Below are 21,064 nucleotides of genomic sequence, written 5' to 3' on the forward strand. Positions count from 1 at the left end.
TTTTTGAAAAAAGCCTAGTTTAAAAAAAAATTGGAAAAATGGAAATTTGCATAGTGATAATGGATTGTGGTTTCAGGGAATGAGAACGCTGTAGTGATTTGAGCCGCCATACATGTAATGGCCGCTGCCTTGTACCAATTCCTAGCAACTTTGTATTTGGTTTTTATTATTAATTTGTATAGTTTTTAATTATTTGCCACCTTCTTCTGACCCCTGCAGCCAAAAAATGATTGCTCTTTGAGGCTCCAATTTTATTCGTACTTTTTGTTACTCAACTTCCTTTTTGACGTACGCCACATTTTTGAAGCTCCTGTGACATTTTTTGACGCAACCGTAAAATTTACTGCGATGAAAATTTTTGCCGTTTAGTAAAAAAATTGCCAATAGCAAAATGTGGGATTTCGCTGCTAATCCATGCCTGGTGAACCAATTCGCTTAACGCTATTCTGAACTGTTTTTTGTCCCTGAGCAGCTCCTTTAAATGTTAATAATATTTGACCACCTGTACGACAGCCCCTTACGTGGTAGTTCTCTTAATGCCAAGTTGCAAGCCATAGTGTGAGATACTGGGTAATGGCCTAAAAGAAGGCAATATATTTTGCAGCTCCTGCTTGCTAAGGATGCTGGGGGTTGAGTCACAGTGTGGCACTCCCTGTTATTCAGTATGCCAAACTGCCAATTCTTGAGAGCTGGTGGCAGGTATTTCTAATGATATCAGTTACTGTATATAAAACACACAGTATATAATCTAAGTTCTAGCCAGCAAAGCAGCAGCAACACAATTAAAATATATTATTTAGTGTATATATACTAAAATAAAATGTATAGTTAAATATTTAAACAACAGTCAAATAAAAAGTCCCTACAAGTGAAGTGGCCTACTGCCATAGGTGTTGTTTTTAATCCTGTTTATTGTGCAGATAGCGGCTTCAAAGGTACAAGGAGTCTATTCATCAACAGGCTAGAGTGTAAATGTTTTCCCCTAATTACAGACATACAAGGGCACGGACACAATGGTATTTGTCAATGTGGTTAAAGTGCACTGTGATTTTGCTATGGGAGACATACGGATGCATTGTAGACATGGAGTATACTTAGGGGCACATTTACTAATCCACGAATCCGAATCACGAATGGGAAAAAATCGTATTGGAAACGAAAATTTCGGAAGATCGCAAATATCACGAAAATGCTTCCGAAAAAATCGTATTAGTCACGATAATATCGTATTGCCGATCCGAAAGTCACGAAATTTTCGTACCGAACAATTGTAAACAGCGGTAAAACATTTCCGATTTTTTCGTGCAAACGTCCGAAAAAGTCGTGCGCCATACGAAAAAGTCGTACGGACGCCCGAAAAAATCAGTGAAAATACGCTCGGACCGTTCGCATGAACGCTCGAGCATTCGTGCTTTTGTAAATGTGCCCCTTAGAGTACCTACTCATGGGTATTTATACAGGGATTTGTTGTGCAGTGCATGTGTTGCAGCTCACAGCACGTAAATGAGCTCTCTTCTGCCCTACCAGTCTTGTGTAGCAGCTACACCCTTAGGGCCCTGTCACACCAGGTGCTTTATGGCATCAGACCTGTAGCACCAGCTTATAGTACAGGTCAGCCTTATTTTCTGCTTGATAATTTGCAACGACCCTTAAGCTTAGCTTTTTACAGCTGCCCAGAGCCCACTGAGCATGTGAGTGTCACTGATATTTCTAACAGAATCCATGATGGGGAGCTCCTCTAACAACTCTCAGGGCCTGGATCATTGCTGCTATAGTGATGGTGAACCTTTAGGCTGGTGTAGTAAGTTCAGTATATACAATATGGCATTTCTAGCTATTTTAATTTTTAGGCTTTAGTTCTTTTTTAGCATAGTGTATGCATTGCTGAATAATTGAGGCCTGGCAGTTTAGAGAATGCTGGCATTTGTAAATTCTGGGGAAATGTATAAAGACAAATGAATTCAGTCATTTCACACGTGTTACAATGTCCATTTTAATTTAATAAGTTACATTTTTAAAAATGATTTCCTTTTACTCTGTAATAATAAAACAGTACCTTATACTTGATCCCAGCTAATATAAAACTAATCCTTATTGAAGGCAAAACAATCCTATTGGGTTTATTTAATTTTTTTTTTCTTAGCAAAGTATGGAGATCAAAATTATGGAAAAACCCCTTATCTGAAAACCCCCCAGGTCCCAGGCATTCTGGATAACAGTCCCCATACCTGTAGAAAATACCATTTTTTTGTGTTACAGTCATTCAAAGTAGTTTCAAGCCACTCCGATACCTTTTTTTGGCTTCTTGTATGTGTTATAACACAAGAGGGGGGATAACGCAGATGATACGGAGCTTGGTGCTATCCATTCTAACAAGCAATGGCAGCTTAGGCAAGGCTAAGGCTACTGCCACACTAGGCTGCATATAAGCACAGCACTAAAAACATCCCCTCAGCTCAGATCCGCACTTTCTTGTGTCTGCACCTAGAGGCACTTGCACTGGCCTGGGTGCAGTTACAACAGAGGCCTTACCGCACACCCTAGTTCTCCAAATTTAACTGCCCGGTGCACATTGCCAGAGGGATCGGCACCCTCACAAAAACCAGCAGGAAAACAAAAAGCAAAATGGCACTCAGGGCTAACGGGAAATATTTCCTTGTTAGAAAGTCTTTATTTGCGAAAAAGATGCAACGTTTCGAGGCCAATCAGCCTCTTTATCAAGCATACAGATCAGTGCAGACAGAGTGAATATATACAAGTTTAGTAACCACACCCCCCCAAGTTAATTGGCAGCTTACGTGTATCTTTACCTCAGCAACAGTGGTGTTAAATTACATAAAAAGTATAAGAACAGCAATTTGTGTAATCATATATACATATTACAATCAGTGATTTCCATATAAAAATGTTAAACATTATGTGAAATAAATATGAAATAGTAACCTTCTTATTTTCTTTTTCATCCTTTTTATATTATGTTCAGTGATCTAACCGGTAGAAACAATGTATAACCTAAATAAGTCCATATAGTTGAAACATTGTATAACCTGAGTGAATCCACTTAGTGCTAGAAAAATAAAGTAACAATAATCAAGATTAAAACGTTACATTTCACATATAAAAATTTTATATCACTTTGTGATAAAAAAATTTTTATATGTGAAATGTAACGTTTTAATCTTGATTATTGTTACTTTATTTTTCTAGCACTAAGTGGATTCACTCAGGTTATACAATGTTTCAACTATATGGACTTATTTAGGTTATACATTGTTTCTACCGGTTAGATCACTGAACATAATATAAAAAGGATGAAAAAGAAAATAAGAAGGTTACTATTTCATATTTATTTCACATAATGTTTAACATTTTTATATGGAAATCACTGATTGTAATATGTATATATGATTACACAAATTGCTGTTCTTATACTTTTTATGTAATTTAACACCACTGTTGCTGAGGTAAAGATACACGTAAGCTGCCAATTAACTTGGGGGGGTGTGGTTACTAAACTTGTATATATTCACTCTGTCTGCACTGATCTGTATGCTTGATAAAGAGGCTGATTGGCCTCGAAACGTTGCATCTTTTTCGCAAATAAAGACTTTCTAACAAGGAAATATTTCCCGTTAGCCCTGAGTGCCATTTTGCTTTTTGTTTTCCTACTGGCCTGGGTGCAGACACACACAGCAGATTTTGGTATGGATGTGTCTGCACATAAAGCAAGGCAGTGCCTCTGAGTGCAGACATAGGAGAGCGTGCATGCTAGCACAGGGACTGCCCAATGTGGTAGAAGCAATATGAGTCAGTGACACTTCCATAGAAACTGGGGGTGGGGTAAATAAAGGGAAGCTGTACAATCACCTCTAGATATTTTGTTGCAGAGGCAATATAAAAAAAAATAAATGTATAACGCCACTTTCATTGTCCAATTGGTCCTCTGTTTATATGTGCAGATTTGAAATGCTTGAGAACACGACACATTCAAATTTAATAAAGAATAGCACTGGAACCTGCGTTTGGTACTGACTTATTATTACTGTTTATTTATAAAGCAGCAAATCTGATTCACAGCACTGTAAAAAATATTAAAGGGAACAATGAGAATATATTTTGTGTCAAGATCAGACAGACCAAAGGAAATAGAGGCCCATGACCGTTTACAAACTAGAGGTTTCATATTGCTCAACAGACCCCTCAAAATGAGAAGAATAGACACTATTATGAAAGAATATTCCCTTGAGGAAAGGACATGCAGAAATCCCTACTAGCCAGGCTGCCAAACATACTACCATAAATTGCCTCTAATTAAAAATAAGACACATAATATTCATGCTGAAACCATATGATATTAGAGGACTTACCCACACTACAGATATTCATGCAGTGAATGGATCCTACTAAGTCTATGTAAAAAAGACCCAGTGCTTACTCTTTGAGAATGTTTTGGGTCTTTCTACACTAAGCAGTTCATAGTTTGATCCCAATCATGTTGCACTGTAATTTATGGAGCCTCATTGCAGTCCCATTGTGTTAGTAATTGATCAGTCTAAATGTAATATGACAAACTTGCATGAAAATCTGTAGTGTGAGTGGTCAAAAGCTGACCTCACACTCAACAACCATCGTGTGATAAAGTTACCTAACTTCTAGGCCTACTGGCTGGAAAATATGAAATCGTATTGATCTGATTGAAACTAATGAAAGGGGCAGTATACCCACTGTTTCAACATTATTGCAAAGAAAAAACCTTGTGCTGTCAACAGACTGCAAGGCTAATTAGCCACTCCTTGTCTGAAAGCCTAACCGGCTGCAGCTAGAGGAAAAGTGGGGTGTGTTTTTACAGTGGACTGAGAAGATTTGATTTGTTTTCATTGCACTCAACAGAACTGGAAGCAGTAAGTGACTTTACTTTTAACTTCAGATGTTGCCCAGTTTAGTGCAAGAAATAACAAAAAAAATGCACAGGTATGGGAGCCATTATCCGGAAACTCGTTATGCAGAAATCTGGGAGGCTTATTGAAGATCCAAATCATGGAAATAATGGTCCTGTATTCTGGATAACAGGACCCATACCTGTACATATTTCATTAAATTAAAACAATAGACAAAAAGTTTGTTCAGCACAAGCTCTATTCATTAGACTAATGTTGAAAGAGGGGATACCCTTTAAAAAAATATTTAGCCAATTCAGTCTCTGAACAGTTCCAAATGTTGGAGAAAATAGAGGTTTTGCATTGCCCCTGTCCTTTCAATGCAGTTGGTATAGGATATGTAACAGATAGACCTAAAGTTGTGAATTCAGTTGTCTACTAGGTGAAGACAGGAATTAAAAATAAATAAAAACACAGGGCTGTGTTTAGCATGGGGAGCAATATAGTTACATGTATGATTTTATTTGCCCTTAGAAGACCGGTAACACCAGAAAATGTATATGTCTTATGCATGTTTACATTCTACAGTATTTCTAGAAAGCACATTTTAATGTAAAATATTTTACTTTCATCTTGTAGGGCTTTCTGGCCCAAGCTGTGAACATGTATTATCTGTGTTTCTCTGAACACATGTATATTTACTTTTTACAGTGAGAACAGATAAATACTGTCTACAGACACTAGAGCTGAGAGCAAGCACACAATGTAATAAATAGCAGGACCTCTGCTTCATGTAAACTTCATATGCCATTCACATTTGTTGGTGTTACTGGCCATTTAAGAGAAGCAACCTTATTTGAATGGTAATGACTGTTGATATCTGGTATTATATTTCAGGGAAAGAAGACTGAATCTAGCATACCATGTAATGTAACATTTTGAATCAGCTGTAGCAGCTGTAAAGAGAATCTCTCATACATAAGTATGGATAAAGGCTATTCACATATCTGGATGTAATGAATTCATTGAAAGCAGCAGAAATTCTATAAGAATGGATTTTGGAGACATAAGTTCTTTTTTGCTGGAAGGTTCCAATACCCATGCCTCAGCAACTTTCATCAATACCCTCCCTCTACTGTAGGAGATCCACAAGGAATCTCAATAACAGTGACCTACCTATTCTATTAGTGTTTTAAATTAAGGCCATGGTCTATGATAAAACTAATGAGATGAAATCCTGTCTAAATGCGTAAAAACAACTATACATAAAAGTTATGTACATCCAATTTATACAGCTCCCATATATAAAAATAACGCTCCGAGATTTATGGACATATTTGCTAAAATGCACATCACATGCTAGTTGGCTGCTGAATCGCTGGGCCAGCGTCACATTCACTTATGTCATTTTCTCCTCTCATGTACATAAGGAACAAAGTGACTGTGGCAAATGTAGCCGCATTAACCGGGAAGGCTCGGAGTAAGGTAGAGGTCAGACCTCTTGAAAACACTCTCCAGCCTTCTTCCTTGTAACTCTTTCGAACACAGTCCATTATGCCATTATAATTATTCACTCCTCCAATTCCATCTGCCTGAAGCCTTGACTTGATCACATCAATGGGATAGGTGGAGAGCCATGATACAATCCCAGACATTCCTCCAGCAAACAGAAGCTTGGGAATAATGAAAGTGTCATTAATTTCACAGCCAAGATACCTTGTCAGGTAATCATATGTTAAGAAGTAAAATCCAAAACTTGGCGTCTCCCTGAGGAAGGTGGTCACCATCCCTCTATTAATACCCCGCACACCTTCCTTGCGGTAGATTTTCACCATACAGTCCAGAGAGTTTTTGTACGTTTTTGACCTGGATTTGTATTCTCCTGTTCCCTGAAGTTGCATCCTTGTTTTTGCTAATTCCATGGGGCAACAGATGACGCATTGAATGGAGCCAGCGGCGGCACCTGCAAGAAACTGGTTTAATGGAGTGTCTTTGCCAAGATATCTTAGTGTGTTTCCTTGAACACCAAACACAAGGGCATTGATAAATGTAAGTCCCATCATGGGTGATCCAATTCCTTTGTAGAGCCCTAGGGTCTAAAAAAAAAATGAACATTTCATTTAAGCCAGAATTAATTATAATACATTCATTAAAATACATACAGACTGTGTTAACAGACTGGTAATTTATGGAATAATCATCTAGTAATAAGAACTTGTATGCAGGGGCATATATATATATATACCTATAAACTGGACCAGCACACTATTTCACAGCTTCACCTGAGGGCCTGTGCCTTCAGGGGAAGCTTCTGGATTTGAGGCCCTTAGGTGCCTTCATAATAAATTTTCTTATTTTAGAAAACAAAATTAAAAATCCGCCAGATGCCGCTGGAGGGTCCTGTGGAAATCCAGCAACGGAGTTGGGGGGGGAGTGGTATGCGCCAGGGACATCACTGCCGCCAACTAGGGGGTGCATTTAGGTGCAATGTTTAGGATGGGATTGGACCTAAATACAGTCTTGCTTATGTGTTACAAAGGGCTGAATGGACTACCAAGCTTTGGCTGCCATTGTTATGGTTATATGTTTTATAAAAAGTACCAGCAGTACACATCTGTATTTAGTATCCACTTTTCATAAATTCTGCATTTTTTCCCAAAAGCATTAAATTGTTATTTAAAATTACTAATACCTGTAACTGTAAGGCTTTTGGGGGCAGGTTATAAAAAATATGTATTATCTGAGACTCTAATGAACACAATGGGGCATGTTAGTCGATGGGTAAGATCTTACCAAAGGGACATCTCACAGTTTTCTGTTTACTAATAACGGTTTTTTTAAGACATATTTATTTAGCAAAGGTTAAAACCAGAGTGAATTCTATTAGGGTAATCTCCTCTGGTGAACTCTATTTTCACTTGTCCTTCTTATCCTTGTAGTAGACATACGAAAGAAGGCAGAAAGATGTGGAGGAGGAGTGAAAGGGAAGAAAAGAAAAAATGGGGAAAAAACAGGGTAGAGCAAAGTAGAAAGAGTAAAAATGTCCATACAAGACACAAAGGAACATTAAAAAGACAATGGTAAGGAATACACAAGGCCACAAACAATAGTCATTAGACAGGGAGGATGGGGATAAAAAAAATACACCTATCATACAATGACAGATTACTCGTAGTATAGTTTTAGAAACTTTTAATTATTTAATTTCCACAAGCAACTTACACTTTCCTGCTTGATAATGGACTGGAAGCAGTGAATGGTCCCGCGATACTTGGGATTTGATACACTCTGAACTTGAAGACGCACCTATGAAAAAAAATATATATTATATATATTCATAAGGTCTTAAATGCTAAATTGGTGTTTAAAAACATGAAGCTGATTTTAAAGAAATTACATTTATCTTTCAACAATACTTTACATGTTAAAAAATATATAGATTATTTGGATCACGGATATATGCAGATTTATGCTTAAAAACAGAACCTTCTTAAGTACCTAAACAACTAACCACAACACATATTACAAGACACAGAACTACATACTACACAGTGTTTACAGAAATACATACTGCACAGTGTTTATCTTTCCATGCACATTACTACTTATCCTGTAGAAACCTGTTACATGACATGCACACTAACCTCGCATTAAAAATAAGGCAAGAGAACCAGCTCCCATAAACCTCTAGTAGTGTCTTAAGAACTGTAGCTAAAAGTATGCAATATCTGGGGAGCTACACATTAACACAATCTGGCTGCCCATCCCTGTTCCACATTCTAACATTTTCATGTCTGCCAGGGCTGTTCACCCTAGTTATGGCTGATTGAGGCAAAAAGTCTCCAGTGGTACAATGAACAGTTAACATGCAATTTTGGATTTTGGCAATTGGGGATTGTGACTGAACTGCATATAACTCAGTACTGACATGAATAGAAGCCAGGGGAATAAATAGAAGTTGTTGGGTCAAAATTGATAAAATCCTTTTTGGGCCCCCCTAAACTGTAGGAAACAATATGCAGTGAAAGTGTTTAAAGATACCATGTATGCTGCAGCACTGCTTAAGTGGAAACTGATTGACAGATCATCATAGTAACATAGTAAGTTAGGTTGAAAAAAAGTACACTTCCATAAAATGTTATGTTTTTAGGAAACCTGCCTAACTGCTAGTTAATCCACAGGAAGGCAAAAGCATTGCATATATTTTTCCATTGGTGATGATATACATTATTGCTTGGTTGAAAGCATTTGGAGATTATTTGCCTGTGCTAGAGGACATTAATCACAGAGTGATTAGTCTCCTTGTCTGAAAGGGCCCTAAAATGCCAATAACTAACAGCTCTATTGAACTTTCTCCCTTCTTGGCTGCACAGGAAATAGATAAAGAAGCACAAAGCCAAGGCCAGTCCCTTCTCATGATATAAGCAGTTAAACATCCCTCATTTCTATCCTGACGTGGGCAAAGATAACACGCTGAACCCTGAACTGCAGGTATTTCTATGCTGTTAAAAAATCTTATAGAATCCAAGGCTGCAGCAAATGCAAACACTCTGACTTCTGCCTCGAAAAAACTCCCTCACTCAGCCTGATTTTTAGATTATTGTGTCCAAATCACATCATTCCATGGGGGAAATGTGGTGAGTTTTTATATGTGTACTTTACACAAAAATGACACTGAAACAAGTAAGTACAAAAGAGTTACATAAATAGCCATATGATATCAATTCCTGGGTTATTCAATATAGTCTGGCCAAAGGACGGGCACCAGATTATGTGCCATTTGAAAGCCCAAATTCTACTGAAATGGTCATAAACATCACATTATGTGTAAACAATTAATACAATCTGTTAACATTGGATGCAAGTTAGGCTGAATACAATCAAACCCCATGTATCCAGTTTTAACATCTGCATTATCTGCATTATCAGGCTCGCTTTATTCTATTCAACTGATTGGCCCACACATTCAATGTCTGAATATTGACCAATTTGACCTTCCAAACAGGTGTACAAATAACACTGAATTGTCCATTTGAGTGACAGTGTGGGAAAGCAGGTCTTAACAGACATGGCATAGGGTTAAACACCCACTTACTTTTGGATCTGATGTTTCTATACACAGAGAAATCAGCCTATAAACCAAATTACTGTCAAAGATCCCTCCAAAGGTGGCCATAACTGCAATGATAGGCAATAAAGTCTGAAATAAGTCAAGCACCCAAAAATAAAATCACCTAAAGCTGTATTCAGATAAAAGCTAACTACAGTATGTCTATCTTGACATTTGCTGGGAAAATGCTGACCAGAGCATTTGCAGTCCAAGTGGTTACACCAGCACTATTCCCATGCAGCATGTCATTATCCTAAAGCAGGGATCTTCAACGTGTAGCTCTCCAGATAATGCTGAACTACATCTTTTGATATCGGCAGGTAGCTGTAAGTGGCAAATCGACAATAGCTAAAAACTCAATCTAAATAATGAACCTGAAACCCTTCTAGCTCTTGTAGAACAAGATCCGGAATCTACTCAGCTCAAGATCTCTCACACTGACTGTTAAGGCAAAAACTAGATTTCTAATGCCCCCTTAGTGATGAAACACACTAAATAATGTGTGGGAACTGGCTATAAACAAGAATTACCAGTAAAGCAGCTTGACAGAATTTTAAGCTATATTTGCTAAGATATATGTACAAGCAAAAACAAGGGAAGCTTTAATTGTAAGACAGATTGATTAATATTAATTCATATTGATCCAGAAGATAAAATTAGAATAAATGATACTTAGAGGAAACAGAAGGATTCACCTTGTCTATACTTACTCGGAGGTAACTCTCCGTGGGGAGGCTTATCTCTCATCTACAACAAAGTAACACTTTTGCTGTTAATGAAGACAGCCCCTAGCTTAAAAAGTAAAGGTAGTTAAAAGCAACAAGGCAACGTATCACAGTACACACACATGAGAGAAGGGAACCAGCATTAACAAAGTAATAACAGCTATGATGCCATGGCAAATAAGCATATTGTAAAACTAAGGTCCTTGTATGCACTTGAATGTAGGTACGGTCATAACAAAAGGAAAGTCCTCCAATACCTACAGTGGAATTACAAAATCACATCATTAACTTATGTTAATTACTTTGGACCCTGGTTACAGAAATTACTGGAGATAAAAATTACACCTTTTTTTAAACCAATGCCTTGGTGCACTCACTCTGATCGTAATTTGTACGGAGTTAAATACTCCTCAAATGAAAGACATTCAAAATTACATTAATACTGACTTTGTATGGAACGTTGAACTTCCTGATATTCTATGCAGCCACACACTGGCACTTTTAAATGTCATGTTCAGGTGGCCATACATGGGCCGATAAGCCCATGTTTGGGGCTCTCAGATGGGCCTACCAAACCAATATCTGTCTGAAAATCAGCCAGATGTCAATGGGGCAGTTTTAAAAATCCAATCCGGCTAAAAAGTGCATTGGTACGTTAATGCAGTCCTCGTTCTGAAGGCCTGTATCCTGGCAATGTCATTCAATTGTTTGGAATCAATCCAATATCGTCCACCTTAAGGTGGGCATATTTGTGAAAGATCCGCTCATTTGGCGACCTTGCCAAACGAGCAGATATTCATGTGTATAACCAGCTTATGTCTGGGTTACTGGTAAGCGTGTAAACAACTGATATCTGGTCTCACTCAGGTTTATTTGTGCTTCCATAGTAAAGAAGCAAAAGTGCTAAAAAGAAGTTATGTGTGGAGTATAATTTCGTCAAATACCCAAACTCCAAAATACACTAATGCCCCACAACACATGATGTCTCATTTAGGCAGCAGAGGGAACTGCAGTACTTACCCTAACTATGTTCATGGAATCTAATGGTTTGGACTTAATGCCAAACGAAGGTAAACATTCTTTTAAAAATTCCAGTAGAACATTTGCATATTCATTGCATACCCAAACAAAACATAACATACAGAACACAATTACACATGTATGTATCCTGAACAAAAAGCACAAACAATTTACAGTTGCAACCAGCATACAGTACCAGCATTACCAGCTCATTACAATACAATTCTTTAGATAAAATGATCACTAGCAACATTCACAAATACATGTGTAAGTCTGAAGCCTTATGTAAGGCAATATTTGGGTACTTAAACATATAGAAAATTACTTATTACATATTTAACAAGGTGTTGAGCAGCCATACAGGTTAGCCGAGATGCTTCCTACAGTGTTATGTCACTGACATACATAAGCCAGCATTAGATTCTGGAGAAAGCATATCCTTTGAATGCTCATGATGTAGCCTATTACATGAAGGTTCACTTGTCTCCATGCTCTAGAGATCACTGATCACTGATTTCACAATGAAATATTAGCAAAATATGCATTTTACACAATCTTGTGAAGCTTGATATGTTACAGAACAGAATCTGCTCATATTATGTTTTCCAGAGGTGGTTCTGACTTCAGGTAAGGCAGGAGTCAAGTGGCAGTATATTCCCGCCAGTGAATATCTTCCTAGTAGTTATACTTTATGGATAAAAGTGGGTGTGCAGGACAGGTAGGCAGTTCTACTTATAGAAAATGTAACACCTTCTTCATTATTTGTTTTTTTAAAGTTTTTGAGTTATTTGCGTTCGATTTCTCTTTCCAGCTTTCAAATAGGACTCACTGACCCCAGCAGCCAACAGTCTATTGCTCTGCGAAGCTACAATTTTATTGTTTATTTTTTGCTATTTAAGTTCTCTTCTATATTCCAGCCTCTCTCCTATTCATATTCCAGTCTCTCATTCAAACCACACCCTGGCTGCTATGGTAATTTGGACCCTAGCAACGAGATAGCTGCTGCTGAATAAAACATGAAATGATTAAAAAACAACAATTAATAAAAAAAATTAAGACCAATTACAAATTGTCTCAGAATAGCACCCTCTGCATCAGGGATCCCCAACTTTTTTTTACTTATGAGCCACACTCAAATATAAAATGTGTTGATGAGCCACACAAGCATGAAAAATTCCTTTGGGGTGCAAAATAAAGGCTGTGATTTAAACTTCAACAATTTAGTCTTATTACTATCAGGTGTGGAGAAACAGGTGCTAGTTTTTGGCTTTTATGTAAGCATCTGTTAGATGAACAGTGTCATGCAAGCTGAATATTTAATATATTTTATGGTTTTACTAACCAAACATGAAAGCTGATAGGTCCTGGTTCATCAAAAATAATCCTAACAAAATTGAATTTCAACAATAGACTTGTTTTTAATCAAAATCTCAAGCGATTATTAATGCAAAAGAAAGAAAGAAGGAAAAAAATTAGCAAAAATGATAAGGAACTCTATTTACGTGTATCTGTAAAAGTCTAGATTTGGCTTATAAAGGAATAAAGTTTGAATAATATTAAATAGATTTAAAACGTGAATTCCTTGCCTTCCTCAGCCTGCTGAAAACATGCACAGTGTATGTTTGTGTAGCAGCTGTTACACATAGATCTGTGAATGTTGTAGGGAAATCTATTTCAAACTAAGGTTTATCTACTTGCAGTGCTTGTAGAAAAAAAGCTCCCTCCCTATGCTACCCTTTACTCATTCACAGAAATAAAGCACAATAGATCTTGCACACCAACATGTCTTTCAACAATATTTTACATAACTGTACATTAAAAGGTAGTTAATTGTATATTTTATTCATTTTTAGGCAGTTTAACAACCACAGATATAAGTGCCAAAGATATTTTTTATTAGCTTTTAAACATAATAAATGCCCCAAATAATGAAATCTAATAGTTGTAAAAAAATGTGAACTCACCTTAACAGTATCAAACGGATGTCCAACTAGCACACCAGCTGCACCTGCATACAACAACAGAAGGATGTGTTAAGAACCCAAATCATTTTACTGGACAATTTTCCTAAAAGTGAGTTGGGTTAAAAATTTGGAGTGTGAGGGCATTAGGAAAATGAATTCTGGGGAATATAATATGTCCTGAATATACTGTACATGCACCTTGAGTAAGGTAAAGTTACACCCGATGAAAGAAAGAAGGAGACCTATTTTATGTGCCTAATGTGGTTGCTTCGTCTGTGAAACTGTAAATGGAATGAATAAAAAGAAACTTGTCATCAGATTGACTTGGGAATTGTAGTTCAGTATCTGGAATGCTATGAATGTGTGTTGTAATACAACAACATCTAAAGCTCAGTTAAACACAGGGCTAATATAATAAATGCACAATAGAAAGGGGTATTTGACAAAGGTCCAGTAAAATATTTTGATGTGCCGGAAAGACTAGATTAAGCTACAATTTTGTCAGGGAATTATGCTTAAAGCATCATCACCGCCCATGCTATTGGATTCGCTAGTAATGTATGGGGATAAATGCCATGGTGGAAGAACATCCATGTAACCTTTACCCACAGTCTACAATATTTAAATGACTCCACAACCCTTTTAAGGAAGCTATGCCCCATTCGTTAGCACTATGGTTGGCTCTTGCTGGGACACTGGAATTACCCACAAATATACTGATTTGTTTGATAAAATCCCACTTCAGGTGTGTAGATGTGCTAATAAAATAGAGTGTAAGCTTCACTGGAGCAGGGACTGATTTAAATAGATAAATGTTCTCCATAGGGCTCCATATTTACCAAACCCATGTAAAGAATAACTGAACTGAGCTACCCTTGGGCATGAAACCTTGGTTTCTTAGTATGAACATATAGTCACAACTTTTGTATTCAGCATAAATATTCAAGCAGTACAGTGTTTCTTTAAGGCCTAAATTCATGAAAGTCAGACTATGCTAACATGATCTGAAAGGAGTCACACAGCTAAAAGCAGGAGACTGAAAACTGATCCTACGCATGAGAAGACACCAGGGCATCTTTTACGTAGAGGAAAATAAGAAACAACTCAAGAGTGAAAGCTAGACAGCTATACTGAAAGTCTAAAGGTACCCTTACACGTTGATCTCGCCAAGCGAGCGGATCATCACCCGATATCCCCACCCTGGGGCCAAACAATCAAATTATATTGGCAGCAATGGGGCAGTCGGTTCAGGGACCGCATCAACGTGCCGATGTGGTCCCCAATCCGACTGAATTTCAGGTCAGAAATCAGTTGGGCAGGCCCCTCGATTCTGCCCCTACACGGGTCCAAGGGACCGATATCGGCAGCTACAATCGGCCCGTGTATGGGGACCTTTAGTCAGACAGATCCATACACAATGAAGCAGACCCAGGCTCTATAGCTTACAGCAGGCCACTGTTGTTTGTTTTTTTCCTAGCATTAATGCCCTATCAGTATCACAATCAACATGTTCTTTTGGATGAAGCTGGTGTGGGTGGAATACATCCTGTTTTGTGTCCTTGTTGACACTTAGAATCAGTGACAAAATAAAATGATGCATTTGTTTGGCAAGCAGGAACTTTGGTGAACTTTGTTTCAAAGCTATTAGATATGTAACAATACTTTTTTCCACAGAAATAATGTTAAAGGGGAACTCTGGCTTCCGAACCAACATATGTTAAAGAGCCTCACACAACACATCACTATACATATCACTAACCCATTACTTCAAAAAGAATGAATTAATACCATTTTTACATGCTGAAATCCAGCTGCATAACAGTTCTCTGATCTGCCTGTGATCATCATCAACAACTTTTCCACAGTTTACAGGCCCCATGCAGAAACTACATACCACACAATGTATTGCACTGACGTTTCTTTCATTACTGACATCACATGTGCAGAGGATTGTGGGATTTGGAGGATGCAGGCTGAGGACAGTCGACTACTGTTAAATTTTATTTGAGTCTCAAGGTAGATCATCAGGATCGAGGGGCTAGGCATAGGTAACCATTCTATTATTACAATAAAAATCATGCGAATGCATACTTATGCATACTTTTTAAATTGATGTATATTGAAAAGTTGTGTGAAATTACTTTTACTTTTCAAAAGTTCCCCTTGAAAACATAAGTTGCTCCCATAGGAAAGACATAGACATATAGGCATTTACAGACACCTATAGACACCTTTAACTCAGTAATAATGCTGACAAATTTTGAAAGATGATCCATTTTTATTGCTGTGTAACTATTCTGCCCTTGACCTGCAAAAACTGGCCACCCATACAGACTTTTTATACAGCTCTGCCAGTTTCCCAGCGATCTATATGATCATCTGAAAATGACCAGTTTTGGCAGATCAGTTAATGCTTAAAGACTGGCATTTGTTTATTTTGCCCTGTGGGTTCTGCCGTTTGGTGCCTTCTGCCTTGGGATATGTGACTGCTGTATGGCAACACACACACTGTAGATAGAATTAGGCCACAAATAAACAGCCTCTAATCACATCTGAATTAGCAATAAAGGCTGCCTCCTGTGGCAAATGATAAAGCACTTTGCTGGGAAAAGCAGTTTGCAATAGGTGAAGCTAAAATAGGGTGAGTAGAAAGGGTTAACAGAAGGCCTTTAATCAACAACTTGAAATACTCTCTCTGCTATGCAAGCTGAGAAATATGCAGCAAACATTCCCCATATGTCAACTGACGTTGTTATCCAGGACATCGCCGATTGGTCACTCTGGGGGTGTGTTGAAACGTAATGCTAAGGAAACACCCCCAGCCATACATTCCCAAATGCATGTAATCTGCTGTTACTCATTCGGGCCTGTATCTCTGTTATTGTAATGCAGAGTTTCATTTCTGTATGCCCTCAGTGACCTTTCCTCAAAGGCAATGGCTAAAAATGGCAAGCACACACCGGCCATACAGGCAGGTAGTATTCCCAAAGAAGTCAAAAGATAGTAATGAAGCTTAATATATAATTGCAATAACTAGACTAACTGATTTTTTTGAGAGCTTCAGATGCTGGAGTCTTGTTCAAGTAATTTATAGGCTTAGCATGGAATGTTTTTATTTACAAATCTACATCATATCTTGTAGATTGTAAGCTCTTTTGGGCAGGGCTCTCTTCACCTCTTGTATCGGTTATTGATTGCTTTGTATGTTACTCCCACTTATTGTACAGCGCTGCGGAATATGTTGGCGCTTTATAAATAAATGTTAATATTAATCCCTTATCCAGCTCAACTCCATTGCAATACCAAGAAAGCTGAGCTTCCAAACCAGTGTTAAAGAATGGAAAAGCATATGTGTCTGCCCAGCTGGTGCAGTGGCTATCTGAGGAATGATGTTTTTATGGCTTAATACTGAGATTTGTATTTCATTTACAGACGTGGCAGTTGCAGATGGCATTTATTGAATATACTTTCCTTAGACAGTCAGGGAACCTAGTGGTCCCATATCTCCACTTTTGCACTGAGTGCACAGTAAGTAATACAGCCACGGGGTATATTTATAAAAAGTGGAATCAAGCATTACCTGTGATGTTGCTCAGGGCAACCAATCAGCAATTAGATTTCAACAGTTAGAAAACCAAACCAAAGCTGAATGGCTTCTATGAGCAACATCACTGCTAATGTTTTACTCCACTTTTTTTACACAGCATGATAAATTTAAACTTCTGATAAAACACACTCTTAAAAGATGGCTTTTAACTGGCAATGAAACAATGGAAAAAAAAGCACATTGCCATAAGATGCTTGGCCTGTTTGTTTTGCCTTAGTGAAAAGCAGGTTAATACAAAGCTCTATAACCAGATAAAGCCAACATAAAATAAACATGCTCATTATGGATGCGTCATTGTATAAGTAGAAAAGAAAGACTGACCCACAAGAGGGCTAATCACATACTGTACCAGTATTACTGGGGGTGGCGGCCAGCCTGCAGCAGCCTCTAACATACTGTACAAGTATTACTGGGGGTAGCAGTCAGCTTGCAGCAGCCTCTCACATACTGTACCAGTATTACTGGGGGTAGCAGCCAGCTTGCAGCAGCCTCTCACATACTGTACCAGTATACCTGGGGGTTGCAGCCAGCTTGCAGCAGCCTCTCACATACTGTACCAGTGTAACTGGGGGTAGCAGCCAGCTTGCAGCAGTCTCTCACATACTGTACCAGTATTACTGGGGGTGGCAGCCAGCTTGCAGCAGCCTCTCACATACTGTACCAGTATTACTGGGGGTAGCAGCCAGCTTGCAGCAGCCTCCCACATACTGTACCAGTATACCTGGGGTTGGCAGCCAGCTTGCAGCAGCCTCTCACATACTGTACCAGTATTACTGGGGGTAGCAGCCAGCTGGCAGCAGCCTCTCACATACTGTACCAGTATACCTGGGGTTGGCAGCCAGCTTGCAGCAGCCTCTCACATACTGTACCAGTATTACTGGGGGTGGCAGCCAGCTTGCAGCAGCCTCTCACATACTGTACCAGTATTACTGGGGGTGGCAGCCAGCTTGCAGCAACCTCTCACATACTGTACCAGTATTACTGGGGGTGGCAGCCAGCTTGCAGCAGCCTCTCACATACTGTACCAGTATTACTGGGGGTAGCAGCCAGCTTGCAGCAGCCTCTCACATACTGTACCAGTATTACTGGGGGTGGCAGCCAGCTTGCAGCAGCCTCTCACATACTGTACCAGTATTACTGGGGGTAGCAGCCAGCTTGCAGCAGCCTCTCACATACTGTACCAGTATTACTGGGGGTAGCGGCCAGCTTGCAGCAGCCTCTCACATACTGTACCAGTATTACTGGGGGTAGCGGCCAGCTTGCAGCAGCCTCTCACATACTGTACCAGTGTTACTGGGGGTGGCGGCCAGCTTGCAGCAGCCTCTCACATACTGTACCAGTGTAACTGGGGGTAGCAGCCAGCTTGCAGCAGCCTCTCACATACTGTACCAGTATTACTGGGGGTGGCAGCCAGCTTGCAGCAGCCTCTCACATACTGTACCAGTATTACTGGGGGTGGCAGCCAGCTTGCAGAAGCCTCTCACATACTGTACCAGTATTACTGGGGTTGGCAGCCAGCTTGCAGCAGCCTCTCACATACTGTACCAGTATTACTGGGGGTGGCAGTCAGCTTGGAGCGGCCTCTCACATACTGTACCAGTATTACTGGGGGTGGCAGCCAGCTTGCAGCAGCCTCTCACATACTGTACCAGTATTACTGGGGGTGGCAGTCAGCTTGGAGCGGCCTCTCACATACTGTACCAGTATTACTGGGGGTGGCAGCCAGCTTGCAGCAGCCTCTCACATACTGTACCAGTATACCTGGGGTTGGCAGCCAGCTTGCAGCGGCCTCTCACATACTGTACCAGTATTACTGGGGGTGGCAGCTTGCAGCAGCCTCTCACATACTGTGCCAGTATTACTGGGGGTGGCAGCCAGCTTGCAGCAGCCTCTCACATACTGTACCAGTATTACTGGGGGTGGCAGCCAGCTTGCAGCAGCCTCTCACATACTGTGCCAGTATTACTGGGGGTGGCAGCCAGCTTGCAGCAGCCTCTCACATACTGTACCAGTATTACTGGGGGTGGCAGCCAGCTTGCAGCAGCCTCTCACATACTGTACCAGTATTACTGGGGGTGGCAGCCAGCTTGCAGCAGCCTCTCACATACTGTACCAGTATTACTGGGGGTGGCAGTCAGCTTGCAGCAGCCTCTCACATACTGTACCAGTATTACTGGGGGTAGCAGCCAGCTTGCAGCAGCCTCTCACATACCGGCCTACATGGGGGGTAGTAGCAGCCTCTCATATAACAAACTGCCTAGGGGTAGACTGAGGTCACACACCCTCCCCTGTAATCTGCATAATCTCAAGAGGGACAAAGTCTTCCATCCAAGCAGGGCGAAACGTGAGTCCGGTGCGGGCTTTTCCCTATCCCCGAACTCTATAAGTACGTGGCAGTGTTGGTGCGGTACATTAGCACCTGATTAATGGCAGTCAATGGGGACAGAAGCACATAAGTGATTTAATAAAACGAATATACTAACCCCCTCCATTGGAGGCTACACAGCCAAAAAAACACGCTAAGTGCCCCACTCCCATATGGAGTTTACATCACCCCACACGTTGGTCACACAGCTGGTTCAGTGGATTGGCACACCCCGCATGATTGGGTGGCACACAGCCAATGATATTGCCGCTCCCGGCCTGCGGCTTCCTCATTACAGTACAGTCACGTCCCCTTCCCGAATAGACTCGCCCGGCCACCTGCCCCCCCACCCCCCCACCCTGGGGCACAAAGGCTCGGACGTCTATCACTGGGGCACACGCCAGGCATGGCCAGACCCTCTCCAGTCAGCGCCTCATTTTCCTTATGCCCCTTGCCGTAGGGCGCACAGACACCCCCATACAAATGGCATAAAGCGGTTCTGTGGGCACACGGGCTTCCGTTTAGGGAATATTAACGTGCAGACCCTACAACCGGCACGCAGACCCCACATTTGCACAGAGGGTACGCAGAACCCCCAATCTGAATGAGGGGACGCAGAACCCCCAATCTGAATGAGGGGACGCACACCCCCCCCCCCCCCCAATCTGAATGAGGGGACGCACACCCCCCCCCCCAATCTGAATGAGGGGACGCAGACCCCCCCCCAATCTGAATGAGGGGACGCGCCCCCCCCCCAATCTGAACGAGGGGACGCAGACCCCCCAGACAACAATACGCGACCTGCCAGGCTCTCGCTTCCCTTTGTGCACAGCTCCTCCACATTCTGAAGCGACACAGAAGCACACACAGCCCCAAATAAACTAAGGTTACTCGGCCCCCAATGTATTACAAGCACCCCCCCCACCTCCCCCCTTATTTAATAAAATCTCTCGCTTTGTGGGCACCCCACAGCTAGCAGCAGGCTACGATGAATAATTAATAGAGAATCATGTCTCTCACCTCCTGCGCATCCTGCAAAGAAATCCAGCGCCATTCCTGTCGGGTACGGATGGAAATGAGACGGGAAGAATCAAAGCACCCAATGCCAGGGCTGCCCCTGTGCCAGTCACTGAACCCCCCACCCACAGAGCTCTAGGAACAAGGCTCCCAGGTTCAAGTCACAGGTGCTCGATGGGCTCTGTTTCCCTTTGACGCCAAATAACACAGATTGACACACGGCTCCCCCGGAGCGGCGCGCAGCTCTCCCAGCAGCCACTATTAATCTGCCCTTTTCTATTTCTGACGCCACCAAAGAAGGTGCAAATGTCCTTATTTAGGAAATACGCCTTGTCCAATGAGAGCGGGAGGAGAGGACAACACCCCCAGACCCAGCCTC

General features: G+C 40.6%; 1 protein-coding gene across 3 annotated transcripts; it reads right to left on the bottom strand.

Moving 5' to 3' along the window:
- Positions 1–1,979: 1,979 nt before the first annotated feature.
- slc25a29 (solute carrier family 25 (mitochondrial carnitine/acylcarnitine carrier), member 29) lies at positions 1,980–21,046 on the bottom strand. Of its 3 annotated transcripts, none has more exon segments than NM_001102721.1 (5): positions 1,980–2,693; positions 3,637–6,973; positions 8,100–8,183; positions 13,697–13,740; positions 20,689–20,963. In NM_001102721.1, coding segments are annotated over 4 exon segments (906 nt in total). In that variant the 5' UTR covers positions 20,723–20,963; the 3' UTR covers positions 1,980–2,693; positions 3,637–6,229.
- Between the last annotated feature and the right edge of the window lie 18 nt (positions 21,047–21,064).

The sequence above is a fragment of the Xenopus tropicalis genome, chromosome 8 (genome assembly GCF_000004195.4).
Source record: "Xenopus tropicalis strain Nigerian chromosome 8, UCB_Xtro_10.0, whole genome shotgun sequence".
In the NCBI taxonomy this organism is placed as follows: domain Eukaryota; kingdom Metazoa; phylum Chordata; class Amphibia; order Anura; family Pipidae; genus Xenopus; species Xenopus tropicalis.